The 22,833-nt window shown below is 43.7% G+C and overlaps 1 protein-coding gene across 10 annotated transcripts in view; it reads left to right on the top strand.

Annotated features, from left to right (window-relative positions):
• The window catches only part of EML5 (EMAP like 5), a 106,272-nt gene that overhangs the window by 24,592 nt on the left and 58,847 nt on the right, over positions 1–22,833 (top strand). For all 10 annotated transcript variants that reach the window (XR_012680373.1, XR_012680374.1, XM_075193627.1 and 7 more), the window contains exons 2-4: positions 13,378–13,537; positions 14,464–14,562; positions 15,460–15,528. Coding sequence is in view for 8 of the 10 variants with exons in the window: in XM_075193627.1 (XP_075049728.1) it covers positions 13,378–13,537; positions 14,464–14,562; positions 15,460–15,528 (328 nt within the window). In the remaining 2 variants the exon portion in view is untranslated. The remainder of the gene's footprint in view (positions 1–13,377; positions 13,538–14,463; positions 14,563–15,459; positions 15,529–22,833) is intronic.

The following is a 22,833-nucleotide window of genomic DNA, read 5'->3' as shown; positions in this document are numbered from 1 at the left end:
GTTATTAAAGTGTCCACGTCTTTATCTTTTTATTGCACAAATTGGGTGCCAGTCGCTGTAAACTATAAAATGAATTAAACTACCAGCTGGAGTCCAGCAGCAACGATTCTGCTACCAATGATGGGGGCAGCTAGGTGAGGATCGGTCTGATATAAATTATATAATATAACGTTTTCTTGTAACCGTCAGATGCATTTGGTGACAGAGTGAGTTAGACCTCTCCAGTTTCTCTGCAGGATCCTAAGTGATGTCCTCACAGCAGCAGATCCCCCACTAATTCCTTATGAACCTTTTAACTCTCTGCTGTGGCAGAACACGTTCCTGGCTTCAGCTTGTTGTCCTGGGGCTGTGTCTTCCTCTGCGATATAATCAGCACGGACATTACTTAAATAGGCTGCCTGTATTAATCTCTCTCTCTCTCTCGCTCAGAGCCTGTCTGACGGGGCTTTGGAGATGTGCGCCATATTTAAGCCACTCAGGGGCTGGAAAATAGTTCATTAAATGCAGCAACCAGAACTATTTGTTCACTGATAAGACACCCTTTAGTTTGTATTCCTCAGTAGCTTCCACCAGCTGATCTAGGAGCTAGAGAACTGACATAATAATGGGCACCCGCTGATATTGTTTTCTATTTCTATGCCCAAATATTTTTCCTATTGACAGCACAGTATGACTTCTTTTGTTACGTATTACAGCTGTGATTCTCACATCAGTTTTCAGTCTCTCATATATGGACAACTACGCATAGGATGTAATTCTCAGCACCGTTTTTAAGCTTATGTGGGTGACTGCACAGTATCGCTTCCGTCGTTCTGTGTACTGGGTGTAATTCTCTTTACACAGTGCCAGTTCTCATCATTGTCTCTACTATGAACCTCTTTTTGTTCTGTATGTTGGATATAATTGCTGGTATCTGATCGTATTCTGCATGTATGGACAATTGCACAGTACCACTTCCGTTGTTCTTTTTGCTGGATGTAAGTCTCAGTATCCTGTATATATGGAATATCAGGGTCAATTTTCATTAGAAACTGCATTGGTGCGATACGTTGTTGCTGCAATGTTACAAACAAATGTTGCAGAATCAGCTGCACGATACTCAACTCTATCAGAGACATTGGCACTGGAGCAGTAAGAATTAATTAGAGCAGACTTTGCAGATGTGGATTTGGTCTTTCGGTCCCTTAATGTGGGGAAAAAATCAAATAAAAATAAATATTATTTTAATTTTTTTTTTATATTTTAAAACATTAATGGATTGCAAAGAGAACTTTTTTTCTGAGAATAAATAACTTTTTTAATGCTTTTGTTCTGTTTTATTTCGATAAAAATCAGGAAAAACAATCCTACTTTCTACCGGACTAAGGGTCCTATTTATAATTAGACCTCTTACTTTCTTTCAGGTCTATGGCCTAGGGTCACGCATGCGGAAGGGACAATTCCGTTAATCAATGCAGAGGAGAGCAGGAAGACCCCTCTCACGCGGTGCTCTCCCCATACGATTGAATGGCTTGGGCAGCACGGTGCCTCCGTGGTTAGCACTTCTGCCTCACAGCACTGGGGTCATGAGTTCGATTCCCCACAATGGCCTTATCTATGTGGAGTTTGTATGTTCTCCCCGTGTTTGCGTGGGTTTCCTCCAGGTGCTCTGGTTTCCTCCCACACTCCAAAAACATACTGGTAGGTTCATTGACTGCTATTAAATTGACTCTAGTCTCTCTCTCTCGGTCTGTGTGTGTATGTTAGGGAATTTAGACTGTAAGCTTCAATGGGGCAGGGGCTGATGTGAGTGAGTTCTCTGTACATCGCTGCAGAATTAGTAGCGCTATATAAATACATGATGATGAAGATGATTGGCTAACAGCTTTTTCACTGTCCTTAACCATTGAGATCAAGCTCCAAAAAGCTATGCTATGCTATGCTTTTCAGAACTTGATGAATTTGCCCAAACCGCAGTCCCCATTTAATATTGCCACATACTTACAAATGCCCAAACCATACGGAAAAAGATGTTTACAGTACATGGTTTCAGGCTTGATAAATAGACCCCTTAATCTCTGTATACACGGGCAGATCCGGCCACGCGTGTGCAGTCATATCGGACAATCTAGCTATTCAGCGCATCTCTGAGTCCTATGGAGACCGGTTAGTGTTGTGGAACAATGACCACATATACGGTCAGATCACATTGATCTTCCAATTTCTTCTTCCGCTAGTCCCAATCCACATCTGCTTGGTCCCGTTGATTAGGATCAGGCAATGCCACAGGAGAGCGAGGAAGCCGAATCCCGACCTGTTTACATTTCGCCTATTTTTCCGCTGTTCTTTTAAATTACAATCTAAGGGAGACGTTGTACATGTCAGTGTGCGCGTCTCCAACACCGAGTATCTCCCATTGTCTCAGCCACTTTGTTCCCAGCAGATTATGCAGGGACTTGACTCTCCAAGTGCAGGCGACGTGCAAGTAATTGTCCCTGAATTGTATTGACAGGAGGAGTCGTGCCCTCTATTTCATGGAGACAGAAAGCTTCGGCAGTGTGAGGAGATTAGTGCTGTGCAGAGCTGACAGCCAGGTACACCGTCTCCTCACTCTCCTACCCGGGGTGATCTGTCTCCTGTAATCCCTGAGCAACAGCAGCCAAGGCCATTGCTGCCTCTGCGGGCAGTCACCGCCTGTTAACGCCTGCAGGGGTTAACAGGCGGGGGTGCCCAGCGGAACCCCTCAGAAATGTCATTACAGATAAGGATGTTTGGTTCTATTATGTGTATTCAAACCAGCGGCGCCCATCAATAAGTCAATTATACAGTTCATCATTTGCTCCAATGGAGAGTGACTTGTGATTAATTATTGCCGTTTATCTCTTGTCTGCAATTAAACTATGAGGTGAACTGGGTAGGGGTACTCACCATTAACTCTTTAGTCATAGTTACATTCCTCTTAACCTTAAAATATTTAGAATATTGATAGGGCAATCATAATCGGCCCACTCCCAGCTGGTCCTCTAAATGGGACTGTCCCACCTAAACCGGATGGTTGGTTGGTGTGTACATACCTACTTTTCAAGGCTCCCCTGTGGGAGATGCTGAAGGTAGGTATAAAAAGATGAGGTGGGGGATGGGTGTCTTCATGCCATTCCCATCATCAAATGGGCAGGGCAAGGTGTCTGAAGACGCTAACCACGCCCACACATTATTCACTGGTATGGGAGGGGCTTGATGACACACAATTTGTATTATGTCTTGTCCCTGCCCACTTTGCAGGCAGGTAAGTCCCCTTGAGGGAGAATTGGCTGTTCTCCCACAACTATGTCTTTACTACTCAGGATTTCCGTTCTATAGGAGGAACATTTTAAAGTCAATCTGTCACCCAAACACTGTGAAGGCAGCCATTCTGAGTGATGTCACTGGTTACTAGTGACTGGATAGGCTGCACACTCTGTGATGTCACTGTCTCCTAGTGACTGGATAGGCTGCATTCTTGGTGATGTCACTGGCTCCTAGTGACTGGATAGGCTGCATTCTCGGTGATGTCACTGGTTCCTAGTGAATTGGTAGGCTGCATTCTCAGTGATGTCACCGACTCCCAGTGACTGGATAGACTGTATTTTCAGTGATGTCACTGGTTCTTAGTGACTGGATAGGCTGCATTCTCAATGATGTCACCGACTCCCAGTGACTGGATAGGCTGCATTCTCAGTGATGTCACTGGTTCCTAGTGACTGGATAGGCTGCACTCAGCGATGTCACTGGTTCCTAGTGACTGGATAGACTGTATTCTCAGTGATGTCACCGACTCCCAGTGACTGGATAGGCTGCATTTTCAGTGATGTCACTGGTTCCTAGTGACTGGATAGGCTGCATTCTCAGTGATGTCACTGGCTCCCAGTGACTGGATAGGCTGCATTCTCAGTGATGTCACCGGCTCTGAGTGACTGGATAGGCTGCACTCTCAGCGATGTCACTGGCTCCTAGTGACTGGATAGGCTGCACTCTCAGTGATGTCACTGGCTCCTAGTGACTGGATAGGCTGCATTCTCAGTGATGTCACCGGCTCCGAGTGACTGGATAGGCTGCACTCTCAGTGATGTCACTGGATCCTAGTGACTGGATAGGCTGCACTCTCAGTGATGTCACTGGCTCCTAGTGACTGGATAGGCTGCACTCTCAGCGTATCCAGTCACTGGAAGTAATAGTGCGCGGAGCGCGAGATTCTCAGCGTTTCCGCCGACAATTGAATATGTCCCCATGTGTCATGTGACTGTGGTTTCAATGGTAATCCGATAACTGCGCAACTTGTTAATCACTACTAGCAGTTTGAATCATAGCTCAAATAAGAATTGAACACAACTTTCTTCTTACTGGTAAGATTATTTATATTAAAGAGGCACTCCTCATTTTTAGAGGGTATTGCAGTTTAAAGCCATTAATGACGCTAACCCTGACTGGTATTTTGGAACAAAACTTGAAACGTATATTTTACTGAAACAAATGGATCTATCTTAGAACAATGTTGCATTTTGATGTTTTGTTTGCAATTTTGCACCGTGAAATTCTGGAGATTTTGCTGCATAATACCATTTGCATGTATGCTCCATATTAACTCCACTAAATGCAGTACAGCCATGCAGCATGTGTGTTACATTTGTGTTCGTTTTTTAATGGCTTACCTGGTATCCTTATTATAGACAGTTTCTATGTTGGCCTCAGTTCCGATAAAGGAAACAGTTTTATTTGTAATGCACAAACAAGGATATTACTTGTCCTAGCGGTGACCGAGCTAGAGGTGGCTGCCTCTGGCACGGATTGAGTTAAGACATTCGGAGGACCAGCCAGTGTGAGCACATTTTACCAGGAGCAATGTTGTCATGCAGATCCGCTGATGAGAGATGACACACAGGGAAGGGTCTTCGCCAGCAGCCTCAGTTAGCGGCCTCTTTCTTTGACTGATTTTTTTTATTTTGTGCTCAGCAATAAATGAACAGTCACATTGTGAATCTCTGCAAAATGTTTCTCTTTTACTTCGCTCCAGCTTTTTAATATTTTACCGAGTATCATCATCCATGGTGAAGTGCTGTAATCCTTCCAGAGAAATACTTTTAACGTATTACCTGTCGTCTACACACAGTGGGGGCAGCCATCATTTGGGATGGTCCGTGAGGACACAGGCTATAAATTAAGTAGCACTAAAATTGCAAATTTTTCATGTCATAGGTTGTGGTAAAATGCAATAAACTTTGCATTGTGTAGAAAGTGATTAGTTTTATGCATACTTGCATCATCTCGTGGGATGTTATGGAGACTCCTCAATTAGGAGGGGGGAACCTCCCAAACTCCAAAGATAGCAGGCAATTCTCCCACAATCAGTTGCATCGAGGGAGAGCCATGGGGTAAAGTGATCCTACTAGCCTCATACTAAAATAAATACTGCTTTATACTGCTCGACCTTATACAGGTTTCTAATATTATGTTTTCTACACGTTATATTGGCCTATAATATCATATTTTGCTGGATGACACTAAATTGGGGCAAATTAATGTATTTATTCAAATGCAATTATTTATGTGATAGAGCCATGTCTAGGAGCCAGTGACATACACAACATCGGTAATTTACTTGGAACTGAGGAGATTGACTTATGTTTTCCTCTTGAAGTATTTGTACAGATAAGCTCTATGGATAGAAGTGTTAGGTTTAGGTTCCACTTACATAAGTGTTTTCCTCATTATTAAGGTCAAAGCACCATTCTTGATCACCTCCAAATCTCTGTTTGGGAGGAGATAGCACAAAGGACAGTGTTTCTCTAATCCAGAGAGGTCTAACAGGGCAGGTTTTCCAGATGACTAGTGAGATAATTCTACCACCTGTGGATCTGTTACATTGTATCACTCACTAATGACTGCACCTGTGCTCCAGCCAGGAGATCTGTTAAACATGCAGTGTTATAACTCCCTGAGGAATGGGTTTGGGAAACAATTGTACACCGTGACATGTCCAATCATGTCATGTCAGTGAGGGACAGGGTCAGTGACATGATGTGAGGAGGGGAATGGATGCAGCAGGAAGCCAGACGGAGAGTTATATAGTGGAAGACACAGGGTCCCCAGCAGCACATAGTATATCACCAGATGAGTGATGTGTTACTGAGGACAGGGCTGCATGTAACAGGGGCAGTGACATGATGTGAGGAGGGGAATGGAGGCAGCAGGAAGCCACAGACTGAGAGTTATATAGTGGAAGAAGCAGGGTCCCCAGCAGCACAGAGTATATCAGGAGATGAGTGATGTGTTAGTGAGGACAGGGCTGCATGTGACAGGGGCAGTGACATGATGTGAGGAGGTGAATGGAGGCAGCAGGAAGCCACAGACTGAGAATTATATAGTGGAAGGAGCAGGGTCCTCCAGCAGCACAGAGTATATCAGGAGATGAGTGATGTGTTAGTGAGGACAGGGCTGCATGTGACAGGGGCAGTGACATGATGTGAGGAGGGGAATGGAGGCAGCAGGAAGCCAGACTGAGAGTTCTATAGTGGAAGGAGCAGGGTTCCCAGCAGCACAGAGTAAACATGTCAGTTCCTTGTTACACTGATATGGGAATATGGTGGCATCAAATAGACCTGTATCATCATCACTTATTTATATAGCAACAGCATATTCTGTAGCGTTTTACAATTGGGAACAAACACAGTAATAAAACAATACTGGGTAACACAGACAGGTAAGAGGACCCTGCTGGCGAGCTCACACTATAGTATAGATCTGTATGATTTATATTGGTAACTGCATGTGCAACATGTTGCTTGGGTAAATGATTTGATGCAGTTCAGACATAATTAACATAAGGTTAATTATCTTTGCCCTTAAGAAATATATATAAAAAAAGTTGCATCATACTCTGTAATAGACACATGATACCTACAGTGGTGAGAAAACACTGAACCTTCTGAATGGGCTTTGTCAGGTGACACATAGTGATACATTTGTAACTAGACCGGGGGAGGAGCTGAAAATAATTCTGTGAGGTGAATAAGGATCTCTGTGTAGAATAATATATGTCCTCTGCGGACTGATTGGGACCCATTCAGCTTGTTGCACGTGGGGTTACTTGTCTCATTCTCCTTTGTAGCATTCAGAACAATGTCCATGTTTTACGGACTTATCAGAGCGGACTCTGAGGATAAATGAAAAAACGTTTGAACAGTTTTCCCCCATGCGCACCAAACTTCCTGTCTTCTAATACCCCATTCATACTGCACCAAAATCCCGGGTTTTTGCCGGGGCGAGCTCAAACGACCCGGGTCTTGGTGCAGTCTGAATGGTACAAGTCAAAAATCCCGGGTCTTCAACCCAGGAATTATCGAGGGGTAATTCCCAGGTCGGACCCGGGTTGCCTGCACTATGAATGGTGCAACCTGGGTTTTTCAACCCGGGTTGCACAGAAAACAAGCTGATTGGCTGTCTGCCTGTCTCTGGAGGATGATGTCATCGGTGGGAGCCCGTGGAAGAAAAAAAAAACAGTCACCTTTCAATGACATCACCATTTTTCAGCCAATGAAAACTGCTCTGGGGATGACTCCCACAAATTGCCAGGGCACAGACTTGTGCAGTATGAATGGGGTCAACCCGGGAAATTCCCGGGTCCGAGGTGCAGTATGAATGGTGTTTCTGAGCTGGGACGCTCTGAGCCCCGGCAAAAACCCGGCTTGAAAAACCCGGGATATTGCCGGGGCGGCAGTATGAAAGCGGTATAACTCTTTTCCCCATGTGAATTTTTTAAGCAATATATTGCTTATAATATACACGCTGCATAGGTGTGGGATACTGGATACCTTGTGTTTGGCTAAGCCAGGGGATCCTGGCTAGACATAGGATTTTGACTTTGAATCAAAGTGGAAAAAATAATATAGTTTACTGGATTAAAGAGCAAAGTAGAGAATGCTGGACGTGTACTTGCTTCTCCTCCAGGTCTGATATTCCTAAATACTGGACATTTACTCTGTCCAAGTGTCTCTGATATTGCTGAATGATGTGCATTTACCCTCCTCTCCTCCATATTTGTCTGACATTCCTAAATACTGGACATGTACTCTCCTCCGTGTCTCCCTGATATTTCTGAATGCTGGACGTGTACTCTCTTCCGTGTCTCCCTGATATTTCTGAATGCTGGACGTGTACTCTCCTCCGTGTCTTCCTCATATTACTGAATGCCGGACGTGTTCTCTCCTCCGTGTCTCCCTGATATTTCTGAATGCTGGACGTGTACTCTCCTCCGTGTCTCCCTCATATTACTGAATGCAGGACGTGTTCTCTCCTCCGTGTCTCCCTGATATTTCTGAATGCTGGACGTGTACTCTCCTCCGTGTCTTCCTCATATTACTGAATGCCGGACGTGTTCTCTCCTCCGTGTCTCCCTGATATTTCTGAATGCTGGACGTGTACTCTCCTCTGTGTCTCCCTCATATTACTGAATGCAGGACGTGTTCTCTCCTCTGTGTCTTCCTCATATTACTGAATGCTGGACGTGTACTCTCCTCTGTGTCTCCCTCATATTACTGAATGCTGGACGTGGACTCTCCTCTGTGTCTCCCTGATATTACTGAATGCTGGACGTGTACTCTCCTCCATGTCTCCCTCATATTACTGAATGCTGGACGTGGACTCTCCTCTGTGTCTCCCTCATATTACTGAATGCTGGACGTGGACTCTCCTCTGTGTCTCCCTCATATTGCTGAATGCTGGACGTGTACTCTCCTCTGTGTCTCCCTCATATTACTGAATGCTGGACGTGGACTCTCCTCTGTGTCTCCCTCATATTGCTGAATGCTGGACGTGGACTCTCTTCCGTGTCTCCCTGATATTACTGAATGCTGGACGTGGACTCTCCTCCGTGTCTCCCTGATATTACTGAATGCCGGACGTGTACTCTCCTCCGTGTCTCTCTCATATTGCTGAATGCTGGACGTGGACTCTCCTCTGTGTCTCCCTGATATTACTGAATGCTGGACGTGTACTCTTCTCTGTGTCTCCCTGATATTACTGAATGCTGGACGTGTACTCTCCTCCGTGTCTCCCTGATATTACTGAATGCCGGACGTGTACTCTCCTCCGTGTCTCTCTCATATTGCTGAATGCTGGACGTGGACTCTCCCCCGTGTCTCCCTCATATTGCTGAATGCTGGATGTGTACTCTCCTCCGTGTGTCCCTGATATTACTGAATGCTGGACATGTACTCTCCTCCGTGTCTCCCTGATATTGCTGAATGCTGGACGTGTACTCTCCTCCGTGTCTTCCTCATATTACTGAATGCTGGATGTGTTCTCTCCTCCGTGTCTCCCTGATATTACTGAATGCTGGACATGTACTCTCCTCCGTGTCTCCCTGATATTGCTGAATGCTGGACGTGTACTCTCCTCCGTGTCTCCCTGATATTACTGAATGCTGGACGTGTACTCTCCTCCGTGTCTCCCTGATATTGCTGAATGCTGGACGTGTACTCTCCTCCGTGTCTTCCTCATATTACTGAATGCTGGACATGTACTCTCCTCCGTGTCTCCCTGATATTGCTGAATGCTGGACGTGTACTCTCCTCCGTGTCTCCCTCATATTGCTGAATGCTGGATGTGTACTCTCCTCCGTGTCTCCCTGATATTACTGAATGCTGGACGTGTACTCTCCTCCGTGTCTTCCTCATATTACTGAATGCTGGACATGTACTCTCCTCCGTGTCTCCCTGATATTACTGAATGCCGGACGTGTACTCTCCTCCGTGTCTCCCTGATATTGCTGAATGCTGGACGTGTACTCTCATCCGTGTCTCCCTGATATTACTGAATGCCGGACGTGTACTCTCCCCCGTGTCTCCCTCATATTACTGAATGCTGGACGTGTACTCTCCTCCGTGTCTCCCTCATATTACTGAATGCTGGACGTGGACTCTCCTCCGTGTCTCTCTCATATTACTGAATGCTGGACGTGGACTCTCCTCCGTGTCTCTCTCATATTACTGAATGCTGGACGTGGACTCTCCTCCGTGTCTCCCTCAGATTGCTGAATGCTGGACGTGTACTCTCCTCCGTGTCTCTCTCTAATATTACTGAATGCTGGACGTGTACTCTCCTCCGTGTCTCCCTCATATTACTGAATGCTGGACGTGTACTCTCCTCCGTGTCTCTCTCATATTACTGAATGCTGGACGTGTACTCTCCTCCGTGTCTCCCTCATATTACTGAATGCCGGACGTGTACTCTCCTCCGTGTCTCTCTCATATTACTGAATGCTGGACATGTACTCTCCTCCGTGTCTCCCTCATATTACTGAATGCTGGACGTGTACTCTCCTCCGTGTCTCCCTGATATTACTGAATGCTGGACGTGGACTCTCCTCCGTGTCTCTCTCATATTACTGAATGCTGGACGTGTACTCTCCTCTGTGTCTCCCTCATATTACTGAATGCTGGACGTGTACTCTCCTCAGTGTCTCCCTCATATTGCTGAATGCTGGATGTGGACTCTCCTCCGTGTCTCCCTGATATTACTGAATGCTGGACGTGTACTCTCCTCCGTGTCTCCCTGATATTACTGAATGCTGGACGTGTACTCTCCTCCGTGTCTCCCTCATATTGCTGAATGCTGGACGTGTACTCTCCTCTGTGTGTCCCTGATATTACTGAATGCTGGTCTCTCCTCTCTACACTGTTTCTTTGTGTATGTTGAGTTTTTCCTCCATCCAGGCTGCACTATTCTCCTGTCTGTTGTTTACACTCATTCTCAGGCATCTGTTGTATTATTCCTGTAAGAAACTTATGAGTCTCCAGAGAGAGGTAAATCTGCGTTATAAATTGCAATCTGTTTACCTAACATTCATTGTTAATGTCTGTAGTTCTTTCAGCAAACGATGAGACATATGTCATAGTGTTTTCTCTTTATGAGTCTGTAATGTATGGGGGAAGTGTTCATTCACTGACGCAGATACAGCAGCCTCAGCTCGGACGTTTAAATGCTGACAAACATCACATACAGGAATACTAATCCTGGCTCTGAATACATAGATTTAAAGGGACACTATGAACACAATATGTTCTCATGTTGTATGCTTTTAGGTGTTTGCTAGGGTTCTGTAATCCATGTTTCAGACATGTGAAATGAATGTTTCTTCCTATTTTATACCACTGGAATTACTATGTGAGCTCCCCACATTTAGAGGTCTATTTAAGAAAGGAAGAAAAGCTCTTAAGGCAGCAAAGTGGCTCAATGGTTAGCACTTCTGCCTCACAGCACTGGGGTCATGAGTTCAATTCCCAACCGTGGCCTTGTCTGTGTGGAATTTGTATGTTCTCCCTGTGTTTGCGTGGGTTTCCTCCGGGTGCTCCGGTTTCCTCCCACACTCCAAAAACATACTGGTAGGTTAATTGGCTGCTATCAAAATTGACCCTAGTCTCTCTCTCTCTCTCTCTCTCTCTCTCTCTGTGTCTGTGTGTGTGTATGTTAGGAAATTTAGACTGTAAGCTCCAATGGGGCAGGGACTGATGTGAGTGAGTTCTCTGTACAGCGCTGCGGAATTAGTGGTGCTATATAAATAAATGATGATGAAGAAAAGCTCTTTCTCTTCTGAAAACTAGTCTTTCTGCTGGATTTAGGACTTCTCGCTATTTATCAAAGCACTGGACACATGAAGGCAGCGTTTGCCCGGGGTCTCTGGTGATGGCTTCCTCATGCAAAGCCGTAAGTTCAGGGAAAATCTTCAGGAATACTGATAAACCAGTGAGTCTCTGTGAACTGAGGTCCAGAGCTTAGCTTTAGAGCAGTTTAATATACAAGCTCATTATCGTGAAGCAGAGCAGACTTTCTACAATATGTCAAACCTCTTCCTGTAGAACAACCTTGTCATGTTAATGGAGTTAAATTGCTGCATCTTTTATTTCCTTCATAAATTGAATTTTTCAATCATGGTGCACAGGCTGGAATCTGAGCATTAGAAGAACAGCAATTCCAAAAAGTTATATATTCGTGTTGTTCTGCTATTAGGCATCAGTTGTCCAATCAGTGGCCATAATTGTCTGAGTTAAATGTACACTTGTCTTTGTTGTGTTACATTGTTTATTTATTTGATTTTATTTATTTTAGTTATCAAAGTGATGTATTTCCCCTTCTTTCTCTTATTTTACTAATATGCAAGTTAAAAAAACAATAAAACTGGTACATATTAGCATTTTGTCTCTCTCTGGGTTTGCATCGCCGTCTTTCCATCTGTAGTCATTGATCTTACAGATCAGCTACTGGTTTTCCGATGTCTCTTGCTGTGTACTTGCTGTGAGGGGGCCCGTGAACTCAGGGGGCCCTTGGATATTATTGCAAACACTTACATTATTTAAAAACTTTTGTTAATGGGGGCTACATAGTTGTTCGCCTTACCCACCCAAAAACATAATACAATCATTGTTCTAAAGTTAAATATATTAATACAATGTTGATATACTGTGTAATGTTTTTAACCTCCTGTCCCAAGGAGAGGAGGGCCTGGGGTCAAACATTGTAATAGAGCCTATAATTGTTATGGCTGGCCCTGTCTGTGCCCTTCATAATCAGAGCTAAAGTTTCAAAGCCGCCAGCATGCTGGGATAGGAAATTCTTATTGCCAGAGGGTTCAGGGGGTGTACAGTTGAGGGGGGCTGGAGTGACTGTTGGGTGCACCGTTCCTTAACTTGGGGTGGAACGGTGCTCCCCCGGAATCCCACGCCTTCCCTGTTTCTCTCCCCGGCATCCCACGCCTTCCCTGTTTCTCTCACCGGCATCCCACGCCTTCCCTGTTTCTCTCCCTGGCATCCCACACCTTCCCTGTTTCTCTCCCCGGAATCCCACGCCTTCCCTGTTTCTCTCCCCGGCATCCCACGCCTTCCCTGTTTCTCTCCCCGGCATCCCACGCCTTCCCTGTTTCTCTCCCCGGCATCCCACGCCTTACCTATTTCTCCCCCGGCATCCGACGCCTTCTCTGTTTCTCTCCCCAGGCATCCCACGCCTTCCCTGTTTCTCTCCCGGCATCCCACGCCTTCCCTATTTCTCCTCCCGCATCCCACGCCTTCCCTATTTCTCCTCCCGCATCCCTCACACGCCTTCCCTGTTTCTCCTCCCGCATCCCACCCACGCCTTCCCTGTTTCTCCTCCCGCATCCCACGCCTTCCCTATTTCTCCCCGGCATCCCACGCTTTCCCTATCTCTCTCCCGGCATCCCACGCCTTCCCTGTTTCTCTCCCGGCATCCCACGCCTTCCCTGTTTCTCCTCCCGGCATCCCGCGCCTTCCCTGTTTCTCCTCCCGGCATCCCACGCCTTCCCTATTTCTCTTCCGGCAAACACTTTACTACACGTTTTCTTTTGTCCTCTAGTTTGGCGTTACATCCTGAGAGGCTGCTGGTGGCCACCGGACAAGTTGGGAAAGATCCGTATATATGCGTATGGGATTCATACTCTGTCCAGACTGTCTCCATACTGAAAGACGTTCACACCCATGGGATTGCCTGTTTGGCGTTTGACATGGATGGGCAGGTAGGTTGTTCTGTCTATTATTCTACAATTTATGGTGTTATCTGACTTCCTGTGGTTATCAGTAATTCAGCACAATAGCTGTCTGATAATTGAGAGGTTTGATCAATTCTCCCTTGAAATCTATAATAAATCTAGGTCCATCTATGTTCTGTTTGATTCAGTGATAGAAATGCCATTAAAATGTAGTTTTTCAAAATATTCTGAACAAATAAACTCCTTTTATCAGAAAAAAAGGACTTTGCTTAATGTTTTGCTCCTGGTTTCGTGTCTCTGTAAATCACTTTTAATCCTCTTCATGGACAGCAGTTATGGCAAGATGTTAGAGAAGGTTTGGTAGTCTGATAGAAGAGAACTGCACAATTAAATGTCAGTGTAAATAGTTGTAGCTGCTCTAATCAGGTAACTATCGGGGAAAAAGTCATGAAAAGTGTTTTATCTTATTCCCCCACCCCTATTTCTGTCATTATTTACCCTTAAAATTAAAAAATGGTTGTCATTCTCCGGTGTAGAATTTACTTTCTTAAGGAAAGGTCTCAAAGACAACCAAAGCGGCAGAATAAAAATATATATAAATATATACATAAGCAAATAAGCTAGAAAAAAAAAGTATTTTCTGTCTTAAAGAAGCAAAATAAAAAACAAACCAAAAAAGCTAAATAAATTTACTTGTGTAGACTAAGGAATAAACGTTATTAGTGACACCGGCAGGTCACCAAAACGTTTAATTGTTCTGGTCATGAAGGAGTGACCACCCTCTGGATAATGAAGGGAAAAAGGAATGTGTATTAATGATGATTTCCATTAGGGACAGATTACTGTTTAATCTCTTGTGCACTGTGTGTCACCTGTAACATTGTAGCAATGCCCAGTATTCTAATCGTCTCTTCTCACCAATGTTCCCCTCTCCTGTGGCTCCCGGATATCAGTGCCTGGTGTCTGTCGGTCTGGATTCTAAGAACACGATCTGTGTGTGGGATTGGAGGAAAGGAAGGATGCTCTCTATGGCTCCGGGTCACACCGACAGGGTAAACGCATTCATTCTCTATAAACCCGCCAAGTACGGTGATGGCGATAAACCCCCTTTTAGACCATTAAAGCTTCCACTATTGTTATTTGTGACTGTAGATGCCAATGATAAAAAGGATTGGATTATTCCCCAGGGGTAGATTTATCAAACCTTCTCAATAAGCAAAAGGTGGAGGTTTTGCCCCTAACAACCAATCGGATTTTAGCTATCATTTTCTAGAATGGTAAATGCTAGGTAGCTAGAATCCAATTGGTTGCTATGAGCAACACATCCACTTTTCCTTTATGAGAATGTTTGATAAATCTACCCACAAATACAAGTTTTTCACTTACATAAGTGGCCAACTTTGACCAGATACAGCCGTTCAGCGATGGCACTGAGCACTCGCGTGTGCTTCCGCTCTCTATATGTCAGCCCGCAAAGGGTTACAGGAGCTATATTCATGAAAATAGACCAGGAAGCGACAGTTTTTGCTCCCTCAGGTTCTTTCGATGTAGCCGAGCCCAGCTGTCTTGAAAAAACTTGTCAAACTCATCAGAAGCTCGATCCCGGTGCCAGCCTATATACAGCTGGTTCCCTGAGTCAGTGCGTGTGGGAATCTCCTCCGTCTCATCCTGTAGTCACGGGGCAGGGTGGGTGAGTGGGCTCTGAGCTTTGCAGATCTGTGGACGCAGTTAGTAGAATATTCTTTTCACCCACTGCCGTCCTTACCCCTCACGCTGAATCTTAAGTGTAACATGGTATTGTGTCATTTCCAAAACTGAGAGGGGCTGAGAAGAGACAGTATTTAGTGAGAGGGCAGAGTGATCCAGTTATTGTCTGATTTACCTTCGCGATCGACATCTAATATTATCCGTGTTTGAGGGTATTGTTGTATTTTATTATTTTATTTCAGATATTTGACATCTCGTGGGATCTCTATCAACCCAATAAGCTGGTCAGCTGTGGTGTGAAGCACATTAAGGTATATACGTACAGGACCTTCTTCTATCACAGTTATTTATTTTTATTAAAAATCTATTTTGTTTGAAATGTACTTTGTCACATAAAATATATATTTAATTTATAAAAAAATATATAATACATACGACAGTCAAATGTTTTGTTAGGCTGAAACACGATACATCACAGTATATAAATCATGCAGAACTTGTAGCACAATAAACGACATACAGCATATGATGTAACAACTTGCGCTATACGTCATGCACTACTGATACAAAGCTTTATTGAATGCAAACACATAAAGGGGGAGGAGGACGGTTCGTTCTCATTGTCCTTAAGACATCTGCGGTGGAATAGTGATTCTTGGCGAGCCATAAACATGGGTCATAAGGTGCCAGGCTCTGTAGGCGTGTGTGTCAGGGAATAGTCTGTAGTGTACCCAATGGTACAAAGGGCTGTTCCTGGGCCCAAAATTGATGCATGACACAACTTGCGTCCGTATTTAGAATTCCACATGTCCTGTACTTGTGGTCCCTCCCGCTTGGATAACACAGACAAGTGCAGTACATCAAGTTAAACATGAACATTTGAGCTGCATCTTACATTTTGAGTTACATGGAATTTAAAATACCTTAGCTAGTTAATAAACATTTTGCACCTACGTAACGTAGTTTTAAAGTTCATGTTGATGATTTTGCATCTTTGCTCTGGCCTTGTCTATACACTCGATTTAATGTTGCACATATCTTAAGAACTCAAAATGCAGAAATGCGAGTTTTGCTCATACGCTAATGTGGCATCTTCACGTTCAACCCTAAATGGGGCCATAGTTTGAGTTTATGTCCCATGGAATCCATCAAGGCCTGCGCTGATGGACACTTACAGGAGAAGTCTGATGCACACAGCAAAGAGATCTATATAACAAACAAAAGGAAGAAGTAGAAGAGAGTAGCCCTGCCGGACACTGCAGAGTAAAGGTGTCCGTTCTAATCTGTGAATAGCAAGATACAAGAGATCAACATATGAACAGAACAGTTCTCCCAGCCCTCTGCAGAGCTCTGCCATTATAAGAGACACAAACAGTCTTCTCCTGATCAAGGCTGACCAGGGCTGTATGCTCACGGTAATGGACTAGGGCAAGGCTGAGCCCTGAAATGCCACTGGTTTGATCTGGGTGAAGGAACTGTGCGATGAGAGTACCTTGGTGAGGATCTTGTTCAGGAAAGAGGTGGAACACCAGTTTTTCACACATCACATCTCTTCCTTCTTCTACTTATACAAAATCGTGATGATCCCCTCGCTCAACAACGGAGGGATTCTGCCATCCGGTACCATCTCCTCATACTGCCCCAACAGGGCTGGCACAATGAAGAGTCACAGCGCTACAGAGAGCTCTGCTGGTAGTTCCGGCAACGTGGGGGAGAGGGATCGGAGCTTACCCCTTCTCCTATCTACTGCAATATTCTTTGTCTGCTGTGCAATAATCAGTAGGCAATAATTAAACAGGAGCATCCTCATTGGAAAGTGGGGGCTTCCTCCTTTCAAATGGGGGTGCCCCCAAGTTTTTTGGAGGTAAGGATAGGGTGATTGAAGCTCTTATCGCTGATGTTGTTGTGACATCACAATGTGAGCATGCTCCCTCTGCTACGCTACACCCCATTAATTGCAGAGTGTGTTGGACTCGCCCTTCACAGTTTTGGACTGAGTTTAGAGAGTGAGTCTCACTCACCCATTGCAGCCAGAGGGTTAAGCACATTGGCCCCGTACAGAGGACCTAGTGATGCTGCCTCCTCTGCCCTTAAAACCCAGTGCGTACAGGCAGATCTACACTTGATTTTAGCTGCAAGGTCAAGAGGCAATCAACACATGGAGGGATTATTTATAAACCAGAAAATAAATGGATGTGGAGCATAAAAGCCTTTACCTCTTAGGTTAGTAGGATAAGAGGCCACCCAGCGCTGTTTGGTCCCTCTAATGAGAGAAGCTTACAGTACTTGGATGGATGTGGAGTCACACATAGGTGCAGAGTAGCTTCCTTAATGCTTTTAGTGGAAGTAGATCTGCTAATGAACATCAATATGTGGAGAGTGATAGGAATGTGTCCTGGGGTACCAGTATCTGCAGAGCGCTTGTAATTGCACAAAATGGCCAAGCAATGTTTTAGGTGAAAAAAAGGAAATTTGTAATAGATTAAGGGAGTAGTCCAAATATGAAAGTAGGCCGGAACTTTGAGGAAAATTTTACTTTAGTCTGAATAATGTCATGCAAAGTGTCAAAAGTTAACTGACATATGCAACAGACAGGCAAGTAGTTAGTTTTGCCTGATAAAACCAAAGTTCGCTCCCTCCGCATTTTTTTTTTTGTCTTTGTTCAAAATCATCTTCAAAAGTCCATTTCTGTGGGTGGCACAGTTGTTAGCATTGCTGCTTCACAACGCTGGGGTCATGTGTTTGATTCCAACCAGGGCGTTTGTATGTTCTCCTCGTGTTTGCAACGGTCTCTACCCGCAGTCTAAAAATATACTTGTAGGTTAATTGGCTGTAGTTGAAATTGACCATAGTGGAGAATTTAAGCTGTAAGCTCCTGTGGGCAGGGACAGATGTGAGTGATTAAAATGTTATTTTTAAAGCACTTTATGATATGATTGTGCTACATAAATAAACAACAACAGTCCATATGATATGGTATATACACCCTTAGTATCATTCAGCTTTTCTTGCACAACGTATATAATAGTTAATCCCAGCCTACAGTTATTCCTGTCATTATTTAGGTAAAAGATGATTGTGGCCCAGGATATAAAGCAGGTTGGGGGAAGGAGAATGAGTGTTCGTTTCCTTCCTCTATTTAGAATAAACAGTTGTTTGCAGAGAGACAGGAGGTGATTTATAGCTGTCAGCCCTGATGAACACTCTGTCACTCCAATCAGTTTGCCCATCGTTTATAAATCACTTTTGAAAAACAATGTTACCTATCACCTGTCACACCTGCCAGAAATATCTAACTCTTATCTAAATCCATTGGGGTTTTTTGTGTTTTTGTTTCTTAGTCTAATTTCCTGCCTATTTTTTAAGCGTGCGGCAACAGAATTTCAACAGTGATCAAATACAATGGTTAAAATTATTTCTAAAGTGGCTTCTAGCGCTGCCAGCTTTCTGTAGTTTGCAGTCTCTAAAAAGTTCACCTTGATGCACATAGTTTAAAATGTGTAACTTTAGAAGCAATGGCTGCTACGGTGCGAGCGCATGTAATCTTCATCAGGAAAAGAGAATCCGCACCTGGTCTTCCACCGAGTTCACCTAAATAAATCCGGATTTTGCAGGTGGCCGATTTGGCGGATGGTACAATTTCAAAACGGTTTCTAAAGTTACAGGAAAACAATCAAACTGTAATGTAATACTTATCAACTTTTCTCTCGTTGGCTTTAGGTAGATCCCGCGGGAGGTGGGCGGGGCTTGATGAATCACATCATTTGGCCCCACCCCCTAAATAATTGTCACAATTTTGGCCAATTGCAGCAGGGGGCAGGGCTAATATGCCACAATATTTGCTTCATTAAGCCCCACCCCTGTCACTATCAATTGCGGGATGAGAACCGGGAGGTTGCCCTGCTTTCCCAGAAATGCGGGAGTCTCCTGGACATTCTGGGAGACTAGACAACTATGCGTTAAAGAAAAGCAGCTAATGAATCTCTAGAGACTGAAGTGTCTTTTACATTTCTGTCTCCATTACTGAAGTCATGTTGTCTTACCTGTCAGTCTTTGATTAAATCTTGGTCTCCATGAAAATGGCCACCTCCATAGGCATCAATACATGGACATAGGACACAATTTCTGAACTGTGTCATCATACCACAGATGGTGAAGCCAACCACGTCTTGTACTGGCTCAGCATCAGGGAGAATGTCAGACTCTTCAGGGAGTGCGGGAGATCACTCCTATTTCAGAGAGTCTCCCTGACATTCAGGGAGAGTTGGCAAGTATGTGTAATGTGTTTTGTAAGTGTGCGCTGTGCTCAGGGCGTCCGCCTTATCCACAGGATGGAATGAGATAAACAGCAGGTTTACTCCACAGACGGATCCACTTGAATAACATTTCACTGCCCCGTGTACTCTGAATTATTTAACTGATAAATTATTTACAGAAAGATAAATATTTAAATTCACACTGAAGCTGCGAGTCCCTGAGAGGTCATAAAGAACTGTTTTCTCTATTAATTTCCAAACTGCAGGACATGATTTTATTTATGTTGCCGATGCAGCGGCGGTCATACTAATGAGCTCTCCGGGTCAGCCCAAACTGATAAACAGACATCCCAGAGTATTGTCTAGTCCTCACTAGGACTGAACTGGTCTGCAATGCTGCTGGATGTATCTTTTTATTGACGATAGACCATACTTGGCTGCTTTTGGCGCTAATTCTGTTTTGTTTTTTAATGATTCTTTTGTTAAGTGTTTGAAACAGTCTCTTAGAACGCGCTGCCTCTGTTAAGCCATATTTGTAAATAACACAATAGTGAAACCTTAGCGGAAAGACAATGAGAGATTAAAGACTGCAATTCTCAGATTTTAGGGTAATGCGCATAGTGCAGTATAGCGTTAACCTGACATTCTTAGAACATTACCTAAACCCCTCCAAGGTTTCCACTTATCTCCCCTTTAGCTAATTTATTATAAGCAGCATTGGGTTAATTTTTGTCTTCCCTACTCGCCCCTCAGCCCTGACCCTTTCTTTCTGTCCACTATAACTGCCATCTTTACGGACAAATGTTTGTGCCTAATATATTGAATGGTAAATTTTGTCTGTTGCGCTTCTCTGCACCTGTGTGCCGTAAAGGACCCCTACTATGATCAAAATCATTATACATTGTGTAAATTAGAGCTGCAGTTGTTATCTCCGTTGCTTTTCTCCCTTAATATCAATGTATTGTCAGATTATCCCTTTGCCATAGCTCAGAGGGTCTATAGAGGTCCAACGGTGGGGATTGGAGCAGGAGATTTCACTAGGTGACAGCTGACTGGTTGTAAGGACGCTTTATATCTGCACACACAAGAATTACACATTAATAAAATGTATTAAGGTGAGCCTTTTTTATTTTGTAACAATGACCACAAGGTGGTAATCTTTAAAAGCAAAAAAAAATTGGAAATGATTATTCAAGTCCCTCAGAATGTTTTAAGAAAATGTTTGATGGGCTTTTAAAAATAGCTCATTTGTGTATTTAAAAGTCTTGTGTTTTCTCTAATTAGTGCATAACCCAGTGGTTCCCAAACTGTGTTCCTAGGCTCCCGGGGGTGCCTTGACGATCTCACAGGGGTGCCAGGGCCAGTGGTAAGCATGGTGGAGGACAAATTGGTAATTATTTTGGCTTAGGGGTGCCTTCAAAAAAACTATGGTGACCCTAAGGGTGCCTTGAACTGAAAAAGTTTGGGATCCACTGGCATAACCTAAAAATGTGCATAAAGTGTAACAATTAGTTGAAATTGTAACGCCTCACCAATTCTTCAACCATTGTTACTGCCAAATACACTGCTTCCTGCAGACATCTCCGTCCCAATCTCCCGACATTGTCATGGAAGTATGACTTATAGATCCTTTTAAGTAGGTAAGGGAGCATTGAGGGACGTGACAAAATGCTGTTTCGGCACCTGGAATACTGTGTACAATTCTGGAGGCCATATCATCAAAAAGACAAAAATATTAGAAATTATTCAGCGAAGGGCTTCTAAAAAGATGCATGCGCTATATAACAAAAACTATCAGGAGAGACCACATGCTAAATATTGTACTGCTTACAGGACAGAAGGGAGTGATAGAAACGTAAAGATATTAATAGGTCAGGATGGCCGTATTCTTTACAATAAGAGAATTTGTAGAATAGGGAAACACCGTTGGAGGGAAAAAGACTGCAATGTAATATAAGGAAGAATTTTATTTTACCAAAGAAGCGATGGATTCATGTAATAATTTTTCATCATTTGTGTTAAGGAGTCATACCCCACTCCCCCAGTCGGCACCCTATTTGTGTCTCCCCCTTCCCTTTAGAATGCAAGCTCTTGGGACCAGAACCCTCTTTCCTTGTGTTCTCCTTCTAATATCCACCACCCCTGTACCTCTTGGCTGCTTCCCTAGCCCTGTTTTCTTAAGCTTAGTCCTACTTCCCGCTGATTACTACCATCACTCACTGTCCCTCATATAATGTGATCTACATCAACGTGTTACCTATATATTTATTCATTCAGTATGTCTGGTCTTTGCATTTTGTTCTTTATGTATCATGTTACGTGTTATGGATCACAGCTTTCTGTATATGTCATATACGGCGCTGCGGACCCTTTGTGGCGCCTTATAAATAAAATAATAATAATAATAACTAGGCATCTTGCAGAAAAGCGAATTTGAATTTGCAGCGTTTCACTGTCCTCTTGTAACTTGCACCAGACAAGCAGAGTCAGCTGGAAAGGGTGCTGGAGCATAACTTGGCCTAATTTACTGTCCAGGACTTAGCTCGTTATTTTTGTTTGTTCTACTTGAGCATCCTTAAAAAGCCAAAATGTACAAGAGTTGTGTATGCATCAGTTAAGGGATCTTAGTTTGCTGCACTATACACATTGCCGAATATATATTGGAGTGTTGTGTATGTGTTTGTGAAGAGATTCATGATTAAAACTGTATCTATCAATTGCCTAATTCATTACTGATTATACATTATATTTGTGGTGCAGACAATGAAACCCTTTTGAGGACTGAACCAATATTAATGTGATTGTTGCCTATAAATTCACTATAAATCAGTCGCTGAGGCATAGAACACAATAACGTCCTCCCACAGCGGTGTCGCTAGTGGGATTATTTATCACAGTGTCAAAATTCCAGTGGTGTCTCTAGTGGGATTATTTGTCATAGGGCGAAAAGCCCTATTGGCAGTGAAAATAAGAATTTTTGTCAGCGATACAGCATTTTTTTGCTTCACCCTATAAATTAAAAAGTTACCACCAAAGTTTACGCTGCTAACCAGCTCACGCAATCGCTTTTCTTCAAACTGTCCCAGCGAAGCAGTAAGTTAACTCTTACCTCTCCAGATTAGTATCGATGGGGCAGTTGAGTATCACTAATATTTTTTAAAAAACATCAGTCTAATTGGCGCATTTTGATAACTCAGCCCCTAGGTCCTAACGAAGCAATAGGCTGAATATTGACTTGTTCAGCACAATATGTCGTGTTCAACAGGTGCGCGTAAATCTGAACAAAAAGTACTTTGAGCTGACAATGTCTAACATTGTGCCAGTTTCTCTGTTTGGATGAGAACACATAAGAAAATGAAT

Source organism: Mixophyes fleayi, chromosome 12 (assembly GCF_038048845.1).
Source record: "Mixophyes fleayi isolate aMixFle1 chromosome 12, aMixFle1.hap1, whole genome shotgun sequence".
Lineage (NCBI taxonomy): Eukaryota > Metazoa > Chordata > Amphibia > Anura > Limnodynastidae > Mixophyes > Mixophyes fleayi.
Note: the sequence above shows the minus strand (reverse complement) of the source record. Positions and strands in the feature narration are given on the sequence as shown.